Source organism: Alligator sinensis, unplaced genomic scaffold, assembly GCF_000455745.1.
Source record: "Alligator sinensis unplaced genomic scaffold, ASM45574v1 scaffold128_1, whole genome shotgun sequence".
Classification (NCBI taxonomy): Eukaryota; Metazoa; Chordata; order Crocodylia; family Alligatoridae; genus Alligator; species Alligator sinensis.
In genome coordinates this window covers 495,834-510,231 of record NW_005842968.1, presented here as the reverse complement: position 1 = coordinate 510,231, position 14,398 = coordinate 495,834, and the positions used below count along the sequence as shown (strand labels likewise).

At 61.8% G+C, this 14,398-nt stretch overlaps 5 protein-coding genes across 7 annotated transcripts in view; 4 read left to right on the top strand and 1 right to left on the bottom strand.

The window, feature by feature from the left end:
• MDP1 (magnesium dependent phosphatase 1) overlaps positions 1-2,623 on the top strand; it is a 4,117-nt gene extending 1,494 nt beyond the window's left edge. The window contains 4 exon segments of the mRNA XM_014526188.2: positions 55-140; positions 300-520; positions 1,622-1,771; positions 2,509-2,623. Of these exon segments, the coding sequence (XP_014381674.2) occupies positions 55-140; positions 300-520; positions 1,622-1,738 (424 nt within the window). The 3' untranslated portion in view covers positions 1,739-1,771; positions 2,509-2,623.
• CHMP4A (charged multivesicular body protein 4A) lies at positions 2,018-4,116 on the top strand. Its single transcript, XM_025192816.1, has 5 exons — positions 2,018-2,030; positions 2,083-2,260; positions 2,509-2,623; positions 2,763-2,880; positions 4,049-4,116. Exons 1-5 carry the CDS (start codon positions 2,018-2,020, stop codon positions 4,114-4,116), a joined length of 492 nt encoding a protein of 163 aa, XP_025048601.1.
• An 8-nt stretch (positions 4,117-4,124) lies between these two features.
• Positions 4,125-6,742, bottom strand: TSSK4 (testis specific serine kinase 4). The gene is made up of 4 exons (XM_006036543.3): positions 6,518-6,742; positions 6,184-6,398; positions 5,398-5,758; positions 4,125-5,140 (listed from the first exon to the last, which is right to left on the bottom strand). The coding sequence occupies exons 1-4, from the start codon at positions 6,740-6,742 to the stop codon at positions 4,922-4,924; spliced, it is 1,020 nt and encodes a 339-aa protein (XP_006036605.1). The 3' UTR covers positions 4,125-4,921.
• Positions 6,743-7,213: 471 nt separating this feature from the next.
• Positions 7,214-12,984, top strand: TM9SF1 (transmembrane 9 superfamily member 1). Of its 3 annotated transcripts, none has more exons than XM_025192782.1 (5): positions 7,214-7,793; positions 8,363-8,710; positions 9,636-10,446; positions 11,092-11,365; positions 12,132-12,531. In XM_025192782.1, the coding sequence occupies exons 2-5, from the start codon at positions 8,390-8,392 to the stop codon at positions 12,169-12,171; spliced, it is 1,446 nt and encodes a 481-aa protein (XP_025048567.1). In that variant the 5' UTR covers positions 7,214-7,793; positions 8,363-8,389; the 3' UTR covers positions 12,172-12,531. The 3 variants fall into 3 exon arrangements, with proteins under 3 accessions (XP_025048567.1, XP_006036573.1, XP_006036574.1); XM_006036511.3 differs by lacking the exon at positions 12,132-12,531 and adding an exon at positions 12,541-12,984 and having other exon boundaries at positions 7,215-7,793; XM_006036512.3 differs by lacking the exons at positions 7,214-7,793; positions 12,132-12,531 and adding exons at positions 7,843-7,997; positions 12,541-12,984.
• A 293-nt stretch (positions 12,985-13,277) lies between these two features.
• IPO4 (importin 4) overlaps positions 13,278-14,398 on the top strand; it is a 14,236-nt gene continuing 13,115 nt past the window's right edge. Inside the window, exon 1 of the mRNA XM_025192815.1 lies at positions 13,278-13,310. Within this exon, the coding sequence (XP_025048600.1) occupies positions 13,278-13,310 (33 nt within the window). The remainder of the gene's footprint in view (positions 13,311-14,398) is intronic.

Sequence of the window (14,398 nt, the reverse complement as noted above, 5' to 3'; positions counted from 1 at the left end):
GCGGGGGGGGGGGGGGTGCCCTCCACAGCCCCCTGATCCCTGCCACCCCTCCAGGCTGCAGCAGGACACCGGGATCCCCTTCGCCCAGATGCTGTTCTTCGACGATGAGCCCCGCAACATCCAGGATGTCAGCAACTTGGGTAGGGGAGGCCGAGCCCCCAGCTGGGGGGGAGGGGGGCACAAGGAGACCCCAGGGCTGGTGGGCAACCACGGAGGTGGCAGGGAAGGGAGTGGGGGGTGGGATGTGGAGGGCAGGGGGGAGCAAAGGGGCCCCTCTCATGCTGCTTTCTCCCCTGCAGGTGTCACCTGCGTGCTGGTCCCTGCCGGGATGACCCTGGCTCTCCTCACCCATGGCCTGGAGGCCTTCGCCGGGCCCTGCCCCCCCCCCCCACATGGAGGGGGGCCACAACCCCCAGATGATAAAGCCCTGAGACCCCCATTGCCGTGTGTGCAAGATAACAGTCTACTGCTGCCGCCTGTGTGGGATAACAGCCTACTGCTGCGGGGCGGGAGGCGCCAGGTGGGGCAGATCCACGCCGTGCAGCCTCTACATGTGTGGGGGCAATGCCCCCCACCCCACATCCGCGCCGGGGATTTGGGCAGAAATGGGGCCGCGGCCACTTTTAAGGAAGGGGTGTTGAAGCCGGTGCGTCACGTGCTTGTCATGTGTCATGTGACTTGGCCTGTCCTACGTCACGTGCCGCGGAAGGCGGAAGTGCGGCCGCAGCGATGAGCGCCCTGGGGAAGATGTTCGGGAAGGGTGAGCGCCCCCCGCCGCCTCGGCCTAGCGGGGTGGTATCACCCGTGGGGAGGTGGGGAGCGCAGGCCGTACGGAGCCAAATGCTCCGGGAGCGGGGGGGGAGGATAAAGTCTCATGTGGATGAACTGAACGGACCGCAGCGCCTCCGGGCTGTACCATCTCATGCTTCGCCGGGCGGGACTGTACCACTTCGCGTCTGGGCATGGAGGGGCTGTAGCATTGTCTGTGGGTTGGGAGGCTCCTACTACCGCTTCCTGGTTCTGGGCGGGCCGTTCCACTTCATGTCGGGGCGGTGGGGTGTGCCATGTCTCCGTGCTTGTGGGGGCGTCTGTACCACAACTCCCTGCTGGGGGGGTGGGAAGGGGGACTGTGACAATCTCTGGGCGACGGGGGAGGAGGACCCCACTAAACTGTGTGGCCGGGGTATACCACTTTGTACGGAGTGGGGGTGTACAATCTCTTCCTGGTTAACCGGGAGAATGTACCATATGGGGGAGGGGGGGGTGTCCTGGGTGTATCATTCCTGTCTTGGGGGATGTGCCATTTCTTCCTAGTTGTGGGTGACATGGACTGTACCATTCTTTGTAGGCAGGATGGGGTGCTGTACCACCCTGCTTGGTCTAGGGCAGGCCATACTATGACATATCTGCAGAGGGGAGGACTGCATCACTTCTTCTCTAGTTGTGGGAGGGGGTGAGATCTACCATTTGTCTCCTGGGTGGGACGGACTGTACCATTTCCATCCAGTTTGGGGGGTGGAACACCAGGCCTGTTAGGAGTTTCCCACAATGCACTTGGGGCCTGGGAGGGGAAGGAGAAGGGGGGCAGTATGGGGTGACCCTGACCCCTCCCACCCCCCAGGGAAGAAGGGGAAGGCGCCAACCCCGCAGGAGGCCATCCAGCGGCTGCGGGAGACAGAGGAGCTGCTGCTCAAGAAGCAGGAGTTCCTGGAGACCAAGATCCAGCAAGAGCTGGTGACCGCTCGCAAGCATGGCACCAAGAACAAGAGGGGTGAGCTGGTAGGGCCAGGTGGGGGCGGGGCCCCAGTTTGGGGTGGAACAGAGCCATGGGCAGGGCTGGCCAGCTGGAGAGAAGAGGTGGAGCTTCCCAGGTGGGGGTGGAGCTTATGGACGGGGCATCTCAGCTGGGGGGAGGGGGTGAAGCAGTGGAAGGCGGAGTTGCATGTGGGCAGGGGCAGACCCATGGGGCGGGTCTGTCACCAGTGCGGGGGTGGGGGAGAGGCTCTGGGGCTGGGTGATGGGGTATCTGGGTATGGGGACAGGCCCAGAGGACATCCCTGCCCTCCCACTGCCCCCACTCAGCGGCGCTGCAGGCGCTGAAGCGCAAGAAGCGGTACGAGGGGAAGTTGGCGCAGCTGGATGGGACCCTGTCAACCATTGAGTTCCAGCGGGAGGCGCTGGAGAACGCCACTACTAACACTGAGGTGCTCAAGACTATGTCGGACGCCGCCCGCGCCATGAAGCAGGCCCACCAGAACATGTGGGTGCCAGCAGGGGTGGGGCTAGGGCAGGGGGCGGGGTTGAAGGGGGTCATTGCCCCACCTTCTGTGGTACTTACGGGCTCCAGGCTTCACCCATCCAAAGGGAGAGGCCCCACCCCTCGGAAGAATCCTTCTCCCTCCCCGGTGTGGCAGAGGTGGTGGCTCTGCTCCCTCTTGGCAGGGTGCAGTGGGGCTTTCCGAGGCCCCAATTCCCCTGCGGAGCTCACAGTCTCCCCACCTCTCCTAGGGACATTGACAAGGTGGACGACCTCATGTCCGATATCACGGAGCAGCAGGACATTGCCCAGCAGATCTCAGATGCCATCTCCAAGCCTGTGGGCTTTGGTGACGACGTGGATGAGGTGAGGAGGGGCAGGGCCTCATCCTTCAGAGAGGGATGGATTCTCAGGGGCCTGGGAGGGTGAGATCTTGGCTGCAAGCGGTCCATCGCCCTTTTTCTGCCTTCACTGCATCTCCCTCTTCCGCCCCCCCCCATCCCAGGATGAACTACTGGCTGAGCTGGAGGAACTGGAGCAGGAAGACCTGGACAAGGAGCTGCTGAACGTGGGGGAGCCGGAGCTACCGGCTGTCCCGAGCACCCACCTACCGGCTGTACCAGGTACAGGCAGTACGATATTCCAGTTCTTCCCACCGCCACCCGTGCACCGCGGCTTGATTGCTCTCCTTTCAGAACTCTGCCAGTCTCAGCTGCCTGCCTTCCCCTGTTTAGACCCTACAGGGACCCATGGAAGGGCAGGAAGAGGTCACGGCTTCTCAGTGAAGCCCCTGGCCCCTCCATCCTGACTTCCTAGGGCACCATCGTCCTGATCTTCCCCATCACCCTCAGTGACACATGTCATGTGTGCCCCCTCCCCACCCCCCCAATCAGCACTTCTTAACTGTTCCTAAAGGGCTCCCCTGGGCCCAGCCTCCCATGCCTGGAAACCTGTCACAAAAGCCACAGGCAACCTCCAGCACACCAGCCATTCAGGATTTGGCTGTTCTCCTAGGCCTGACCTGGTTTTTGCCCCCATTTCCACTGCAGGGTTGGTGAAGGGCAATGCAGTGTGGGAGGATACTCCACAGATTTGGTGGGCTGGAGGTGGGGAGGTAGGACTGGTGGATGCAGTGCAATATGGGGTAGGGGGAACTAAGGAGGGAGGGACTGGTAAGTCAGTGAGATCTGGGGCTGAAGGCATGTGGCAGGGGAGGTGGGTGATTGGTGGATGCTGCGGCATCTGGGACTAACATGGGAGGAATGCAATGGGTGACATGCTATGGAGGAAGGAGGATTGGTGGATGTGGTGAGGATCTGGGGCTGTGGGGATGCATTGAAGCTAGAAGGGATGGGTGGGCACAGTGGGATGCAGGGCTGAGGGGAGCTGCTGGGAAGGGTGGGAGGGACTGGTGGATAAAGTGGGATCTGGGGCTCAGGTGATGCACTGTGGGGGAAGAAAGGACTGGTGGGTGTAATGGGATCTAGGGATAAGGTGATGTTCCCTGGGGCAGAAATGAGTTGGGGCAGTGGGAGCAGAGTCAGAGGGGATGCACGGGGGAAGAGATTGGCAGGTCCATGGGAACTGGGGCTGAAGGGCCTTGCCAAGGGCGGTGGGTGATTGGGTGCAGTAGGATGGGATCACCCCCCTACTCCCAGAGGGGATGCACCAGAAGGGGCAGGGGCCATTGATGGGTGCGGTGGGATCCTGGGGTAACATGCTAGAAGGGGAGGTGGTTTGGGGCATCCCATTCACTTCCAGTGTCTGTTCTTCTGTCCCCTTCCCCACCAGCCACCACGGCCACAGCCACAGACGAAGAGAAGGAACAACTAGAGCAACTGGCTGCCTCGCTTTCCTGATGCATGCTGGGAAACCACCCCCTCCTGGGCTATTCCCAGCACCCCCGCCCTCCCCAGAAGTGGACGCAGCCCTGTGCACCTACACAGAGCTTTACAGATTTCTGTGGGCCAGAGACTAACTCTAAGTGGGGCCAGGGATCCCTCCCCAGTTCCCTAGGTTCCCCCCCCCACACAAATCCCCCTAGCTGTGGGGCTGGACTGGGCTGCAAGGGCTGGGGTCCCCTGTTGCCCATACTTGTGGAGGGGGGTGGGGGTCCAGACCTCAGGCCCATGATTCCCTAGGACTGATTCCTTTGGGGGTGAGGGGCCCCCCTACACACACTCCTGGGAAAGGCTGGCAGGACGCAGGCTGGAGGGCTGCGTCCCCAGAACACTACAGGTGCCTTTGTGGGGGGGCACAATGAGGGGCCATACTACTTGTGGGGGGCTGCTCTTAGCCCCCTCATCTACTCAGGGGCCTTGTATTGCAGGTTAACCCTTTCCTTGCTGCCTTTAAATAGGGGCTTCCCCTGCACCCCTCTCGGTGCTGATTGTGAGGGGGAGGCAGGGCGGAGGCGTTGTTGGGGGAGCTTTGTTTCCTGGGTGGGTTTATTGGGGTTCAGGCTGGGGGAGATTCCAAAGCTCCCCCCCGCCGGCTGAATAAACTCGGTGAGGATCTCTGTGGCTCTGTGGTGGCTCCCAGTGCTGTGACACAGTGGGGGGCTCCCCTCAGCAATGGGGCCCCCAGTGAGGGCAGAGCTAGTTTTGGGGTGTCTTCCCCCCCAGCTGGCTTTCTCAAAAGCATTGGTGGCCTTGAGGGGCCCGACTAGCCCACCTTCTTCTTGTCAGACGGCCCAGCAGCTGAGGGGGCTTTTGTTGGGGGTCCGCTGGCCCCTGCCCCTGTCCGGCCTCCCCAGGCGGTCTCGAGGGCATGCAGCTCTGCCGGGGGGCGCTCAACCTGGAAGCGCAGCACCCAGGGGCTCTGTAGCAGCTCTAAGGTGCTGAAGCGCCGGGCTGCTCCCCGCAGTAGGTGCTGGATCAGGTCCTATGGGGGATGGGGGGCAGTAGTCAGAGGGCACCCCTGGTGTGGGGGGTACCCCCTGCCTCACCCCCTTAAGGACGTGGATCTGTTCTACTCTCCCATACACCCTGCTGGCCCCCCAGAGCCCTTTGCCCGATTTCATGCCCCTGGTGCCCCCTGCACTTACCCCAGTGCCCTGAGCACTCCCTTACTGCCCCCCAACACGCACACTCTCCCAGTTCCCCATGCAGGATTTCCTGCCCCCTGACTGTGGTGGGTACCTTGCAGTCCTCCGGCACTGAGGGCTGGGCGGGGAAGACGACATCACGCTGGGTGTCACGCAGTAGGCGCTTGAGGTTGGTGTCATCGAAGGGCAGGTGGGCGACCAGCAGTGTGTAAAGGATGACTCCCAGGCTCCAGACATCGGCCAGGAAGGGATCGTAGGGCATCCCCAGCAGGATTTCAGGGCAGGCGTAGGCAAAGCTACCACAGTAGGTCTGGCTCAGGAGCGCTGGCCCGGCCACAGCCCCGTCCCCGGCCAGGACCAGCCCAGAGCCCCCGCCCATGGCCCGTGCGAACCCGAAGTCTGACACCTTGATGTTCTCCTGCTTGTCCAGAAGCAGGTTCTCCAGCTTCAGGTCCCTGCAGGGTAATGGGCAGGGGGTGATGGGTACTTGGGCCATGGGCCTCACTGGAAGGAATGGATGGGGCACGAGATAGTGATGGGCAGAGGGCAGGCCAGTAATGGGTGCGGGGACCAGGGGGTGATGGGCATTGCAGGAATGGGCAGGGGGTCTAGGCACTGGAGCCATGAGCATCAAAGGGGGTAATGAGGAACAGGGCAGTGGTGGGCACTGGGGGCAGGGGGTGATGTGAGGCACCTGAGAGGGATGGGGAACAAGGAGATGCAAGTTGGAAAGGGGTGATGGGGTACTGAAGGGGGGTGGGGGAGTGCACCTGGGGGGCAGAAGGTGGGTGGTGATGGGGGACCAGGGGTGATGGGCCCTGGGTGCTGGTGGCATGGAAATGCCCTGGGGCTGGGGGCTGCCAGGGACAGGTGGGCGCACCGGTGCACGATGCTTTTGCTGTGCAGGTAGGCCACAGCCAGCACGAGCTGGGCAAACCAGCGGCCGGCAAGACCCTCAGCGCAGGGCCCCACACGCTGCACCCGCTCCAGCACATCGCCACCTGGTGCCAGCTCCATAGCGATGTAGTGGCGCGACGTTGTCTCAATGGCCTGGTAGAAGATCACCAGGTGCTTGTGGCGCAGCCCCTTCATCACCTGTGGGTGATGCCCATGTACTGGGTTAGTGGGGCAGGGTCTAGCTCTGCCCTGCCTCCTAGTGGGCCTTGCCCCCTGGCTGGGCCCAATCCCTGCCCCTGGTGCAGGAACAGGTGGACCTGGATTTCGCGGGGTAGAAATTTGTTGAGGTAGTCCTCTGAGGCCTTCTTTTTGGAAATGATCTTGACGGCCACCTTGGTCTTCTGCTTGACGAAGTAGGCCTCATACACAACGCCGTAGGAGCCATGGCCGATGACGCGGCCCAGCTGGTAGCCGTACTGGTCCATCACCGACAGGTAGGGGGTTGAGCCCCCTGCCGCCTCCGCCCCCTTGGCCCCCCGCATGGCAGCAGCCCCCCGCCGCGGCTCCCGGGGCTGCGGGGCCGCGGCTGGGGGCCAGGGCGACGGCAGGCGGGGGCGCTGGGGGAAGCCAGTGCCCTGAGAAAGCGGATGGGCAAGGGGGGAGGTCAGCATGCCCAGGACCCCACATAGGGGACCCCCATCAGCCCCCTGCCCAGTAGGCCATGATCCCCCTCTCCTGCCGCCTTCCACCAATCAGCAAGGAGCCCACCTGGGACCTGCCGCTGCCCCTGAGTTGCTGACCTGGAATCGCACCCCTAAGCTGGTGACATCACAGTGCTCCCCAACAATCCAGGCACCCCCATTGGCTGGTGCCAGTCACCAGGGTGATGGGGAAGGGGGGGCTCTTCCCCTCCTTCCTCTAGAGTATTCCCTTTGTGGGGGAGCATCATCTCAGTGGGGGGAACTGGGGGGCATTGGGGAGCTGCCCATGCCCCACATGGGGGGGTGATTTGTGGGTGTTCATATATTGGGGCCACTAGGGAATGGGGGTTCAGCTTGGGTCACCCAGAACCCCCTGTTTTGGAGAGCTGCTAGAGGCCCCCTTCCCTCCTCTCAGAAATAGGGGTCTGGCCCTTTAAGGTCTCCCACCGCCTTCTGTGCTCCGTGCCCTTTAAGGCGGCCCCAAAGGCGGGGGAGAGGGACGGCCGCAGCGGAACTACGTCAGGGGTGGACATGAAGGCCAGGCCGGGCACTAAGGGCGGAAGTAGTGGGTGGACGTGGCTAGGGCTGACCTGGCCGTCGCCTGAAGGTCCCCACAACTTGTCGTTCTTGGTTCCGGCCGGGGGGGCAGTTCTCCGGGAAAGAGCCGACACTCGCTTGTCGGGGAACCCTCCGGGAAGCCGAGCAGGGGGTTTGGAAGCGTCTGAGTCGGAGCAGGGGGGCGCCGGAGGTCAGGCGTTGTGACAGGCAGCCGCGAGGCAGCGAGGCCCCCAGGCTGGTCGGTGCTGCCTGGCTGGTCGCCTGCTTCTGGGGACTCCCGTCGGCTGGGCGCGGGGCCTGGGCCTCCAGGCAGCAGGCGCCGCCGGGGCAGCCGGTGAGCGAGGACCCCTGGGCGGCGGGGGGCGAGACCCCAGGATGCCCCATGCATGGGGGGCACCTCGGGCAGGAGTGCGAGGACCCCGGTTGGCATGACCCTGGTCAATGGCACTAGCACAGACGCCTAGGCTGGGGGGCAAGGACCCCAGGATGGCCCAGGCACTGGGGCAGGGATGTGAGGACCTGGGTTGGTGTGACCCTGGTCAGTGGCACTACCACAGACTCCTAGGTTGGGGGTGCAAGGATGCCCATTTGGCATGACCCGCCCCCCCCGCCCTCAGCACTGGGGTGGACACCTTGGGCAGGCCAGCATGGCCCCACCCCTGGGACGGGTGCTCTGGGCAGGGGTGCAAGGACCCCAGGTTGACATGACCCAGCGGTGGTCCAGGCACTGGGGGGTGTGGGGGCACCTTGGGCAAAGGCATGAAGTCCCCGGTGGTCACTGAGCACCTGGGATGGGGTCCTGGGGCTGCCACCGCTTTGACCCGTCTCTGCGGGCACCTGTGTTGGCAGAGCGGGGGCGGGTTGCAGGAGTCCGGGCTCTCACTCCCTCCCGCTTCTCTCCAGTTTCCCAACTTCCTCGGTGCAGGCCCCATGGCATCCCACCGCTCCTGCGTGCCCCTGCTGCTCCTCCTGCTGGGGACCTGCCCGCTGCCGGGGTCCTCAGAGGCCCAGTACAAGCCTGGGGACCCAGTCATGCTATACGTCAACAAGGTGGGACCCTACCACAACCCTCAGGAGACCTACCACTACTACCAGCTGCCTGTGTGCTCCCCCGAGAAGATCCAGCACAAGAGCCTGACTCTGGGGGAGGTGCTGGATGGTGACCGCATGGCTGAGTCCCTCTATCAGATCCGCTTCCGGGAGAACGTGGAGAAGAGGACCCTGTGCGAGATGAAGCTCAGCCCTGACCAGGTAGCCCCGTATGGATGCCTGGCTTCCAGCTTAGTATTGGCTGAGGCACGGGGTGCACGCTTTGGCTAGGGGCGTGAAGACACCAGCTTGGTGTGATCTCTGCCACCACCAAGGCACTGGGGTGGGCACCTCAGTTAGGTGTGCAAGGACCCCAGGTTGATGTGACCCTGTCCCAGCCAAGGCACTGAGGCTGACGCCTTGAGTAGGGATGTGAAGGCCCAAGCTTGGTGTGACCCCTGTCATAGCCAAGGCCCTAGGGTGCATGCCTCGGATTGGGGTTCAGGGACCCCAGGATGGCCGAGATGCTGGGGTAGACTCTCAGCTAGAGGTGTAAGGACCCCAGGTTGGTGTGACCCCAACCCAGCCAAGGCACTGGTGTAGACACCTTGGGTACGGGTGTGAAAACCCAAGCTCAGCGTGACCCCTGCCATGGCCAAGCCACTGGAGTGGGCACCTCAGTTAGGGGTTCAAGGACCCTAAGTTAGCATGACCCCATCATAGTTCAGGCACTGGGGTGGGCACCCCAGGCAGGGATGTGAAGACCCAAGCTCAGCGTGACCCCTGCCATGGCCAAGGCACAAATAGATGCCTTGGATAGGGGTTCAAGGACCCCAGGATGACCAAGGTGCTGGGATAGACTCTCAGATAGGGGTGCAAGGACCCCAGATTAGCATGACCCCACCATAGTTCAGGCACTGGAGTGGACATCTCAGGTAGGGGTGTGAGGACCCCAGGTTGGCATGACCCCACAAGTCTTGTTCTGGGGAGCCCAGCCCAGATGCCCGGGTTCTGGGGCCACCAGGGTGGGGGGTGAGATGGGACATCTGGGCCCTAGCCAGGGATCTGGGAGGAGAGGGAACCTGGGGCATTAGAGTGGGGGATGCTGGGAGCCTCAACGCCTGGGTCCTCACCCTGCCCCCGACAGGTGGCGCAGCTCCGCCGGGCCATCGAGGAGCTCTACTACTTTGAGTTCGTAGTGGATGACCTGCCTCTAAGGGGCTTCGTGGGCTACATGGAGGAGAGCGGGTTCCTGCCCCACAGCCACAAGGTGGGGCTCTGGACGCACCTGGACTTTCACCTGGAGTGGAACGGCAACCACATCGTCTACGCCAACGTCAGCGTGAGGGACGTCAAGCCCCGCAGCCTGGATGACCTGGCCGGGCCAGGTCCCTTCCCCATGGCCCACACCTACAGCATCCGCTGGTCAGAGACGGCCACAGAGCGCCGGGGCGAGCGGCATGGCCGGGGTGGTGACGACGCCTTCTTCCCCCGCACTTTGGAGATCCACTGGTTGTCCATCATCAACTCCATGGTTCTGGTCTTTCTCCTGGTGGGCTTCGTGGTGGTCATCCTCATGAGGGTCCTCAAGAATGACCTGGCCCGCTACAACCTAGACGAGGAGGCTTCGACCTCGGCTGCAGCCGACGACTACGACCAGGGGGACAACGGCTGGAAGATCATCCACACTGACGTCTTCCGCTTCCCGCCGTGCCGCGGCCTGCTGTGCGCTGTGTTGGGCGTGGGCAGTCAGTTCCTGGCCCTGGGCACCGGCATCATCGTCATGGCGTTGCTGGGAGTCTTCAATGTTCACCGCCACGGTGCCATCAACTCAGCCGCTATCTTGCTCTATGCCCTCACCTGCTGCGTGGCCGGCTACGTCTCCAGCCACTTCTACCGGCAGCTGGGGGGTGAGAGCTGGGTGTGGAACATCGTGCTCACCACCAGCCTTTTCTCTGGTGAGGAGAAGGCCCTCTGCCCCCTCATAGTTTTTACGGTCTTGGGGTGGGGAGGTCTGTGTGTGCGGGGCACCTCTATGACTCTGGAGGATGGTGGAGTGGAGCATCTGGACCCACTTTGGGAGTCTCAATGATACCCGGTGGGGGGTTGCAGTGCTTTACTCGGGAGTGTCCGTGATCTTTTGGTGGAGGTGGAATGGATCCATCTGGCCTCCCTTGGGGCATCTCTGTGGTTCTCAGAGGATGTGACATGGGTCTGTCTGGCCTCCCTTGCAGGGTCTCTTTGGTCCCCATAGGATGTGCGGTTGGTCTGTGTGGTCTCTGTAGGGGTTGGTGTGTATGGTTCCTGGAGGATCTGGGATGGGTCTGTGGCCTGTCTTATGATGCGTTTCTGTGGGTCCCAAAACATGAGGGATGGGTCTGCCTGGCCATCCTTGAGGCAACTCTGTGGTCCCTGGAGGATGTGATAGGGGTTTGCTTGGCCTCCCTTGAAGGGTCTCTGTGGTCCCCAGAGGATGTGGGGTGGTGGTATCTGGTCCTCCCCTTGGCAGGGTTCCTCCATGGCCAGGGTGGGACTCTTCAGTCACTCTTGGGGCATCTCGGTGGTCTCGTCCTTGCCCTGACCCCGTCTCTCCTCGCTCCCAGCCCCCTTCTTTTTGACGTGGAGCGTGGTCAACTCGGTGCACTGGGCCAATGGCTCCACACAGGCCCTGCCAGCCACCACCATCCTGCTGCTGCTGAGTGTGTGGCTGTTGGTCGGCTTCCCCCTCACCGTCATCGGGGGCATCTTCGGCAAGAACCGCGCCGGCCACTTCGACGCACCCTGTCGTACCAAGAACATCGCCCGGGAGATCCCGCCCCAGCCCTGGTACAAGTCCACCCTGGTGCACATGACCATTGGTGGCTTCCTGCCCTTCAGGTGAGCCCTCCCTTCCTGTCTGCTACCCTGCTGAGGAGAGGGAGGGGTGGGGGGGACTGCCCAGGCAGCACCCCCCTTCCATGAATGCCGTAGGCAGAGGCGGCCCAGGGCTCTCTGTGGTCCTCTGACCTGGGCTGGATCCTTGGAGGGTCTCCATGGTGCCCGGCTCCTCCATGTCCTGTCCCCTACACCAGTGGGCCAACTCTTGGCTTTCCTGAATGAGGATGCTTGTTGCCAGTCCCCTAGACAGGAAATAGGGATGCTATGTCATCATCTATCCCAAGGGTTTTCAGCCTTTTTTAGTCTAAGTACCTTGGTGGCCAGATGCTGACTGGCAGGGGGGTTGTGGGGGGTGGGTAGCTTGCAGCTGGATGCTGAGGGGGAAAGCGGGGGGCAGGGTGCACGGCTGGACATGGAGCAGGGAGGCAGAGATGGCACATGGGCAGGTGGGGACAGAGTGCCACCACCTCCCAGGAGTCAGGGCAGGGCGGGGAAGCTCATCGGGCTGGTATGCAGCAGCGGCCACCACATGTGAGGTTCCCCGCCCCACAGAGGGATGCCGCTGCCCTCGTTCTGCCCCGGTCCTGTTCCTGGGACGCGGCAGCACTCCGTCCTCTCCTGCCTGCGCATACCCCCTAGGACCAGTCCAAGTACCCCTAGGGGTATGCATGGCCCTGGCTGACAACCCCCGATCCATCCAAATAGGTAGGAGGGAAACAGGAAGTAGATTGTGCTGAGTAAGTGACCTCATTGTCCCTCCACACAGGAAGGAGGAAGAGGGGAAGTGGATGGTGCCAAGGAAATAGGAAGTAGACAAACAGGATGCTATCTGAAAGAATGATGATGTAACTTTCTTGGCGCAATCACTTCCTGTTTCTCCCCTCCATGTTTGATGTCACTTCCATGGCACAAACCACTTCCTGTTTGCCTTTTTCTTTCCCACACGGATGATGTCACTTCCTTGGTAGGATCACTTCTTGTTTCTCTTCTGCTTCTCCAAAGGGACAATGAAGTCTCTCTGGTGGTAGGATGATGTCACTTCCTTGGCACATTCCACTTCCTGTTTCCCCCTTGCTGCATGACAGTGTTGCTTCCTTCACACAGGAGGGGCGGAGGGCTCCCTACCCCATCTCCCTGCCCTCCCTCTCACCCTCTTCCCCTCCTGTCCCCTCCAGCGCCATCTCCGTGGAGCTCTACTACATCTTCGCCACAGTGTGGGGCCGGGAGCAGTACACACTCTACGGCATCCTCTTCTTTGTCTTCGCCATCTTGCTGAGTGTGGGTGCCTGCATCTCTATTGCCCTCACCTACTTCCAGTTGTCAGGCGAGGACTACCGGTGGTGGTGGCGTTCAGTCCTCAGCGCCGGCTCCACCGGCCTTTTTATCTTCCTCTACTCGGTCTTCTACTACTCACGGCGCTCCAACATGTCGGGCACAGTGCAGACAGTGGAGTTTTTTGGCTACTCCCTGCTCACGGCCTACGTTTTCTTTCTCATGTTGGGCACCATCTCCTTCTTCGCATCTCTCAAGTTCATCCGTTACATCTATGTCAACCTCAAGATGGACTGAGGAGCCTGGGCCTTGACATGACTTTAAAGATGGCTCCCCTTCTATCTCCCCTCCCATTGGCTGGGACTCTCAGAGACGATGTGTCATTTGCCAGTGTGGGTAAAGATGGGTTCTCTTTAAAAAATCTCCCCTTCCATTGACTGGAGATGCCGTGTTGTTGGCCATTGTGGCTAAAGATGGCTTCCCTTTAAAGATCTTCTCTCCCATTGGCAGCCAGGGTTGGCTTGGCTTAAGAAGGCTTCCCCCTAAAGATTTCCCATCCTATTGGCCGGGACCATATGGAGACCCTTCCCCAATGGCCACAGTGTTGGGCTGGGATGACTAAAAGTGGCTCCTCATCAAGATGTCCTCTCCCGGTGACCTTGAGGGCTGGCCGGTGGGTTGGCATCATTTTAAGATGGCTTCCCCTAACAAATCTTTCCTCACATTGGCTGGGACCAGTGTGGAGGCTCTTATCTGTTATTCATGGGCATGGTTAAAGATGGTTTCCCTTAAAGGTCTCCTCTTCCATTGGCTATTCCTTCGTTGACCTGACTTAAGATGGTGTCTCCTAAAGACCTGCCCTCCCACTGGCTGGGATGTCTGGGATCCCTGTAAAGAGCTCCTGGCCTATTGGCTGCATGTTGGGCTAATCAGCAAATGTAGCAAGGTTGGCAGCTTTGATGAAAGCCTCCTACTGGCCCGAGCTGGGAGAAGTCAGGTTGGATTGGTGGAAACCTCTGGCTGGAGAGCACTATGTAGAGCTCGCCTCCCCTCCTATTGGCCAGGGTGACTGACCAATGGCTATCTTCTACTGCAGCTCGTGCCCCTCCTTGGGAACTCTCTGCCTCCATTGGCGCTCAGTGCCAGCCGCTCAGTCTCTGCTCCTACTGGACTGGGACCCTAACTGGATGCTGGGAAGGCACTGCCCAGCCAATGGCAGGACTCCATCTCTGATCCAAGCTCTGCTGCCTCACCTGATCCCCGAGGGGGGAGTGGGATCTGCGGGCGGGGGCTGGGGTGGATCCCTGCCTGGATGGAGGGTGAGTCACTAGGATCCCTCTGTGCACCTAGGTGGGCTGGGGAGAGAACCCAGACAGATTCTAGTGTGAGCGGATCCCGGGGAGGAGGGTGGATCTCGGCGCCACCTGCAGATCTCTGTCCTGCCCCAGGTGCGGGTGCGAGCGGCCCGGGGCGGGGAGCTGGCTTCTTTTTACAAGCTCAGAATAAAGTTTATTAAGAAAAAAAGCGCGTGTCTCGTCTCGTCTCGTCTCGTCTCGTCCGGCCCGGCCCGGCCCGGCCCGGCCCCCACCCCTGGGCGCAGGGGGAGACCCCGGCTGTCCGGGCCCTGCCCCGCCCCCATCTTGTAGAGCCAGGGAGGGAACCGCGGCGTCCGTGCTGCCGGGGGCGGCGCCGAAGGGGTTAACCTGGGATCCTCCCCGCCGCGGCCGCTCTGGCCCCCGGAAGCGGCGGCTCGCCTGCTCC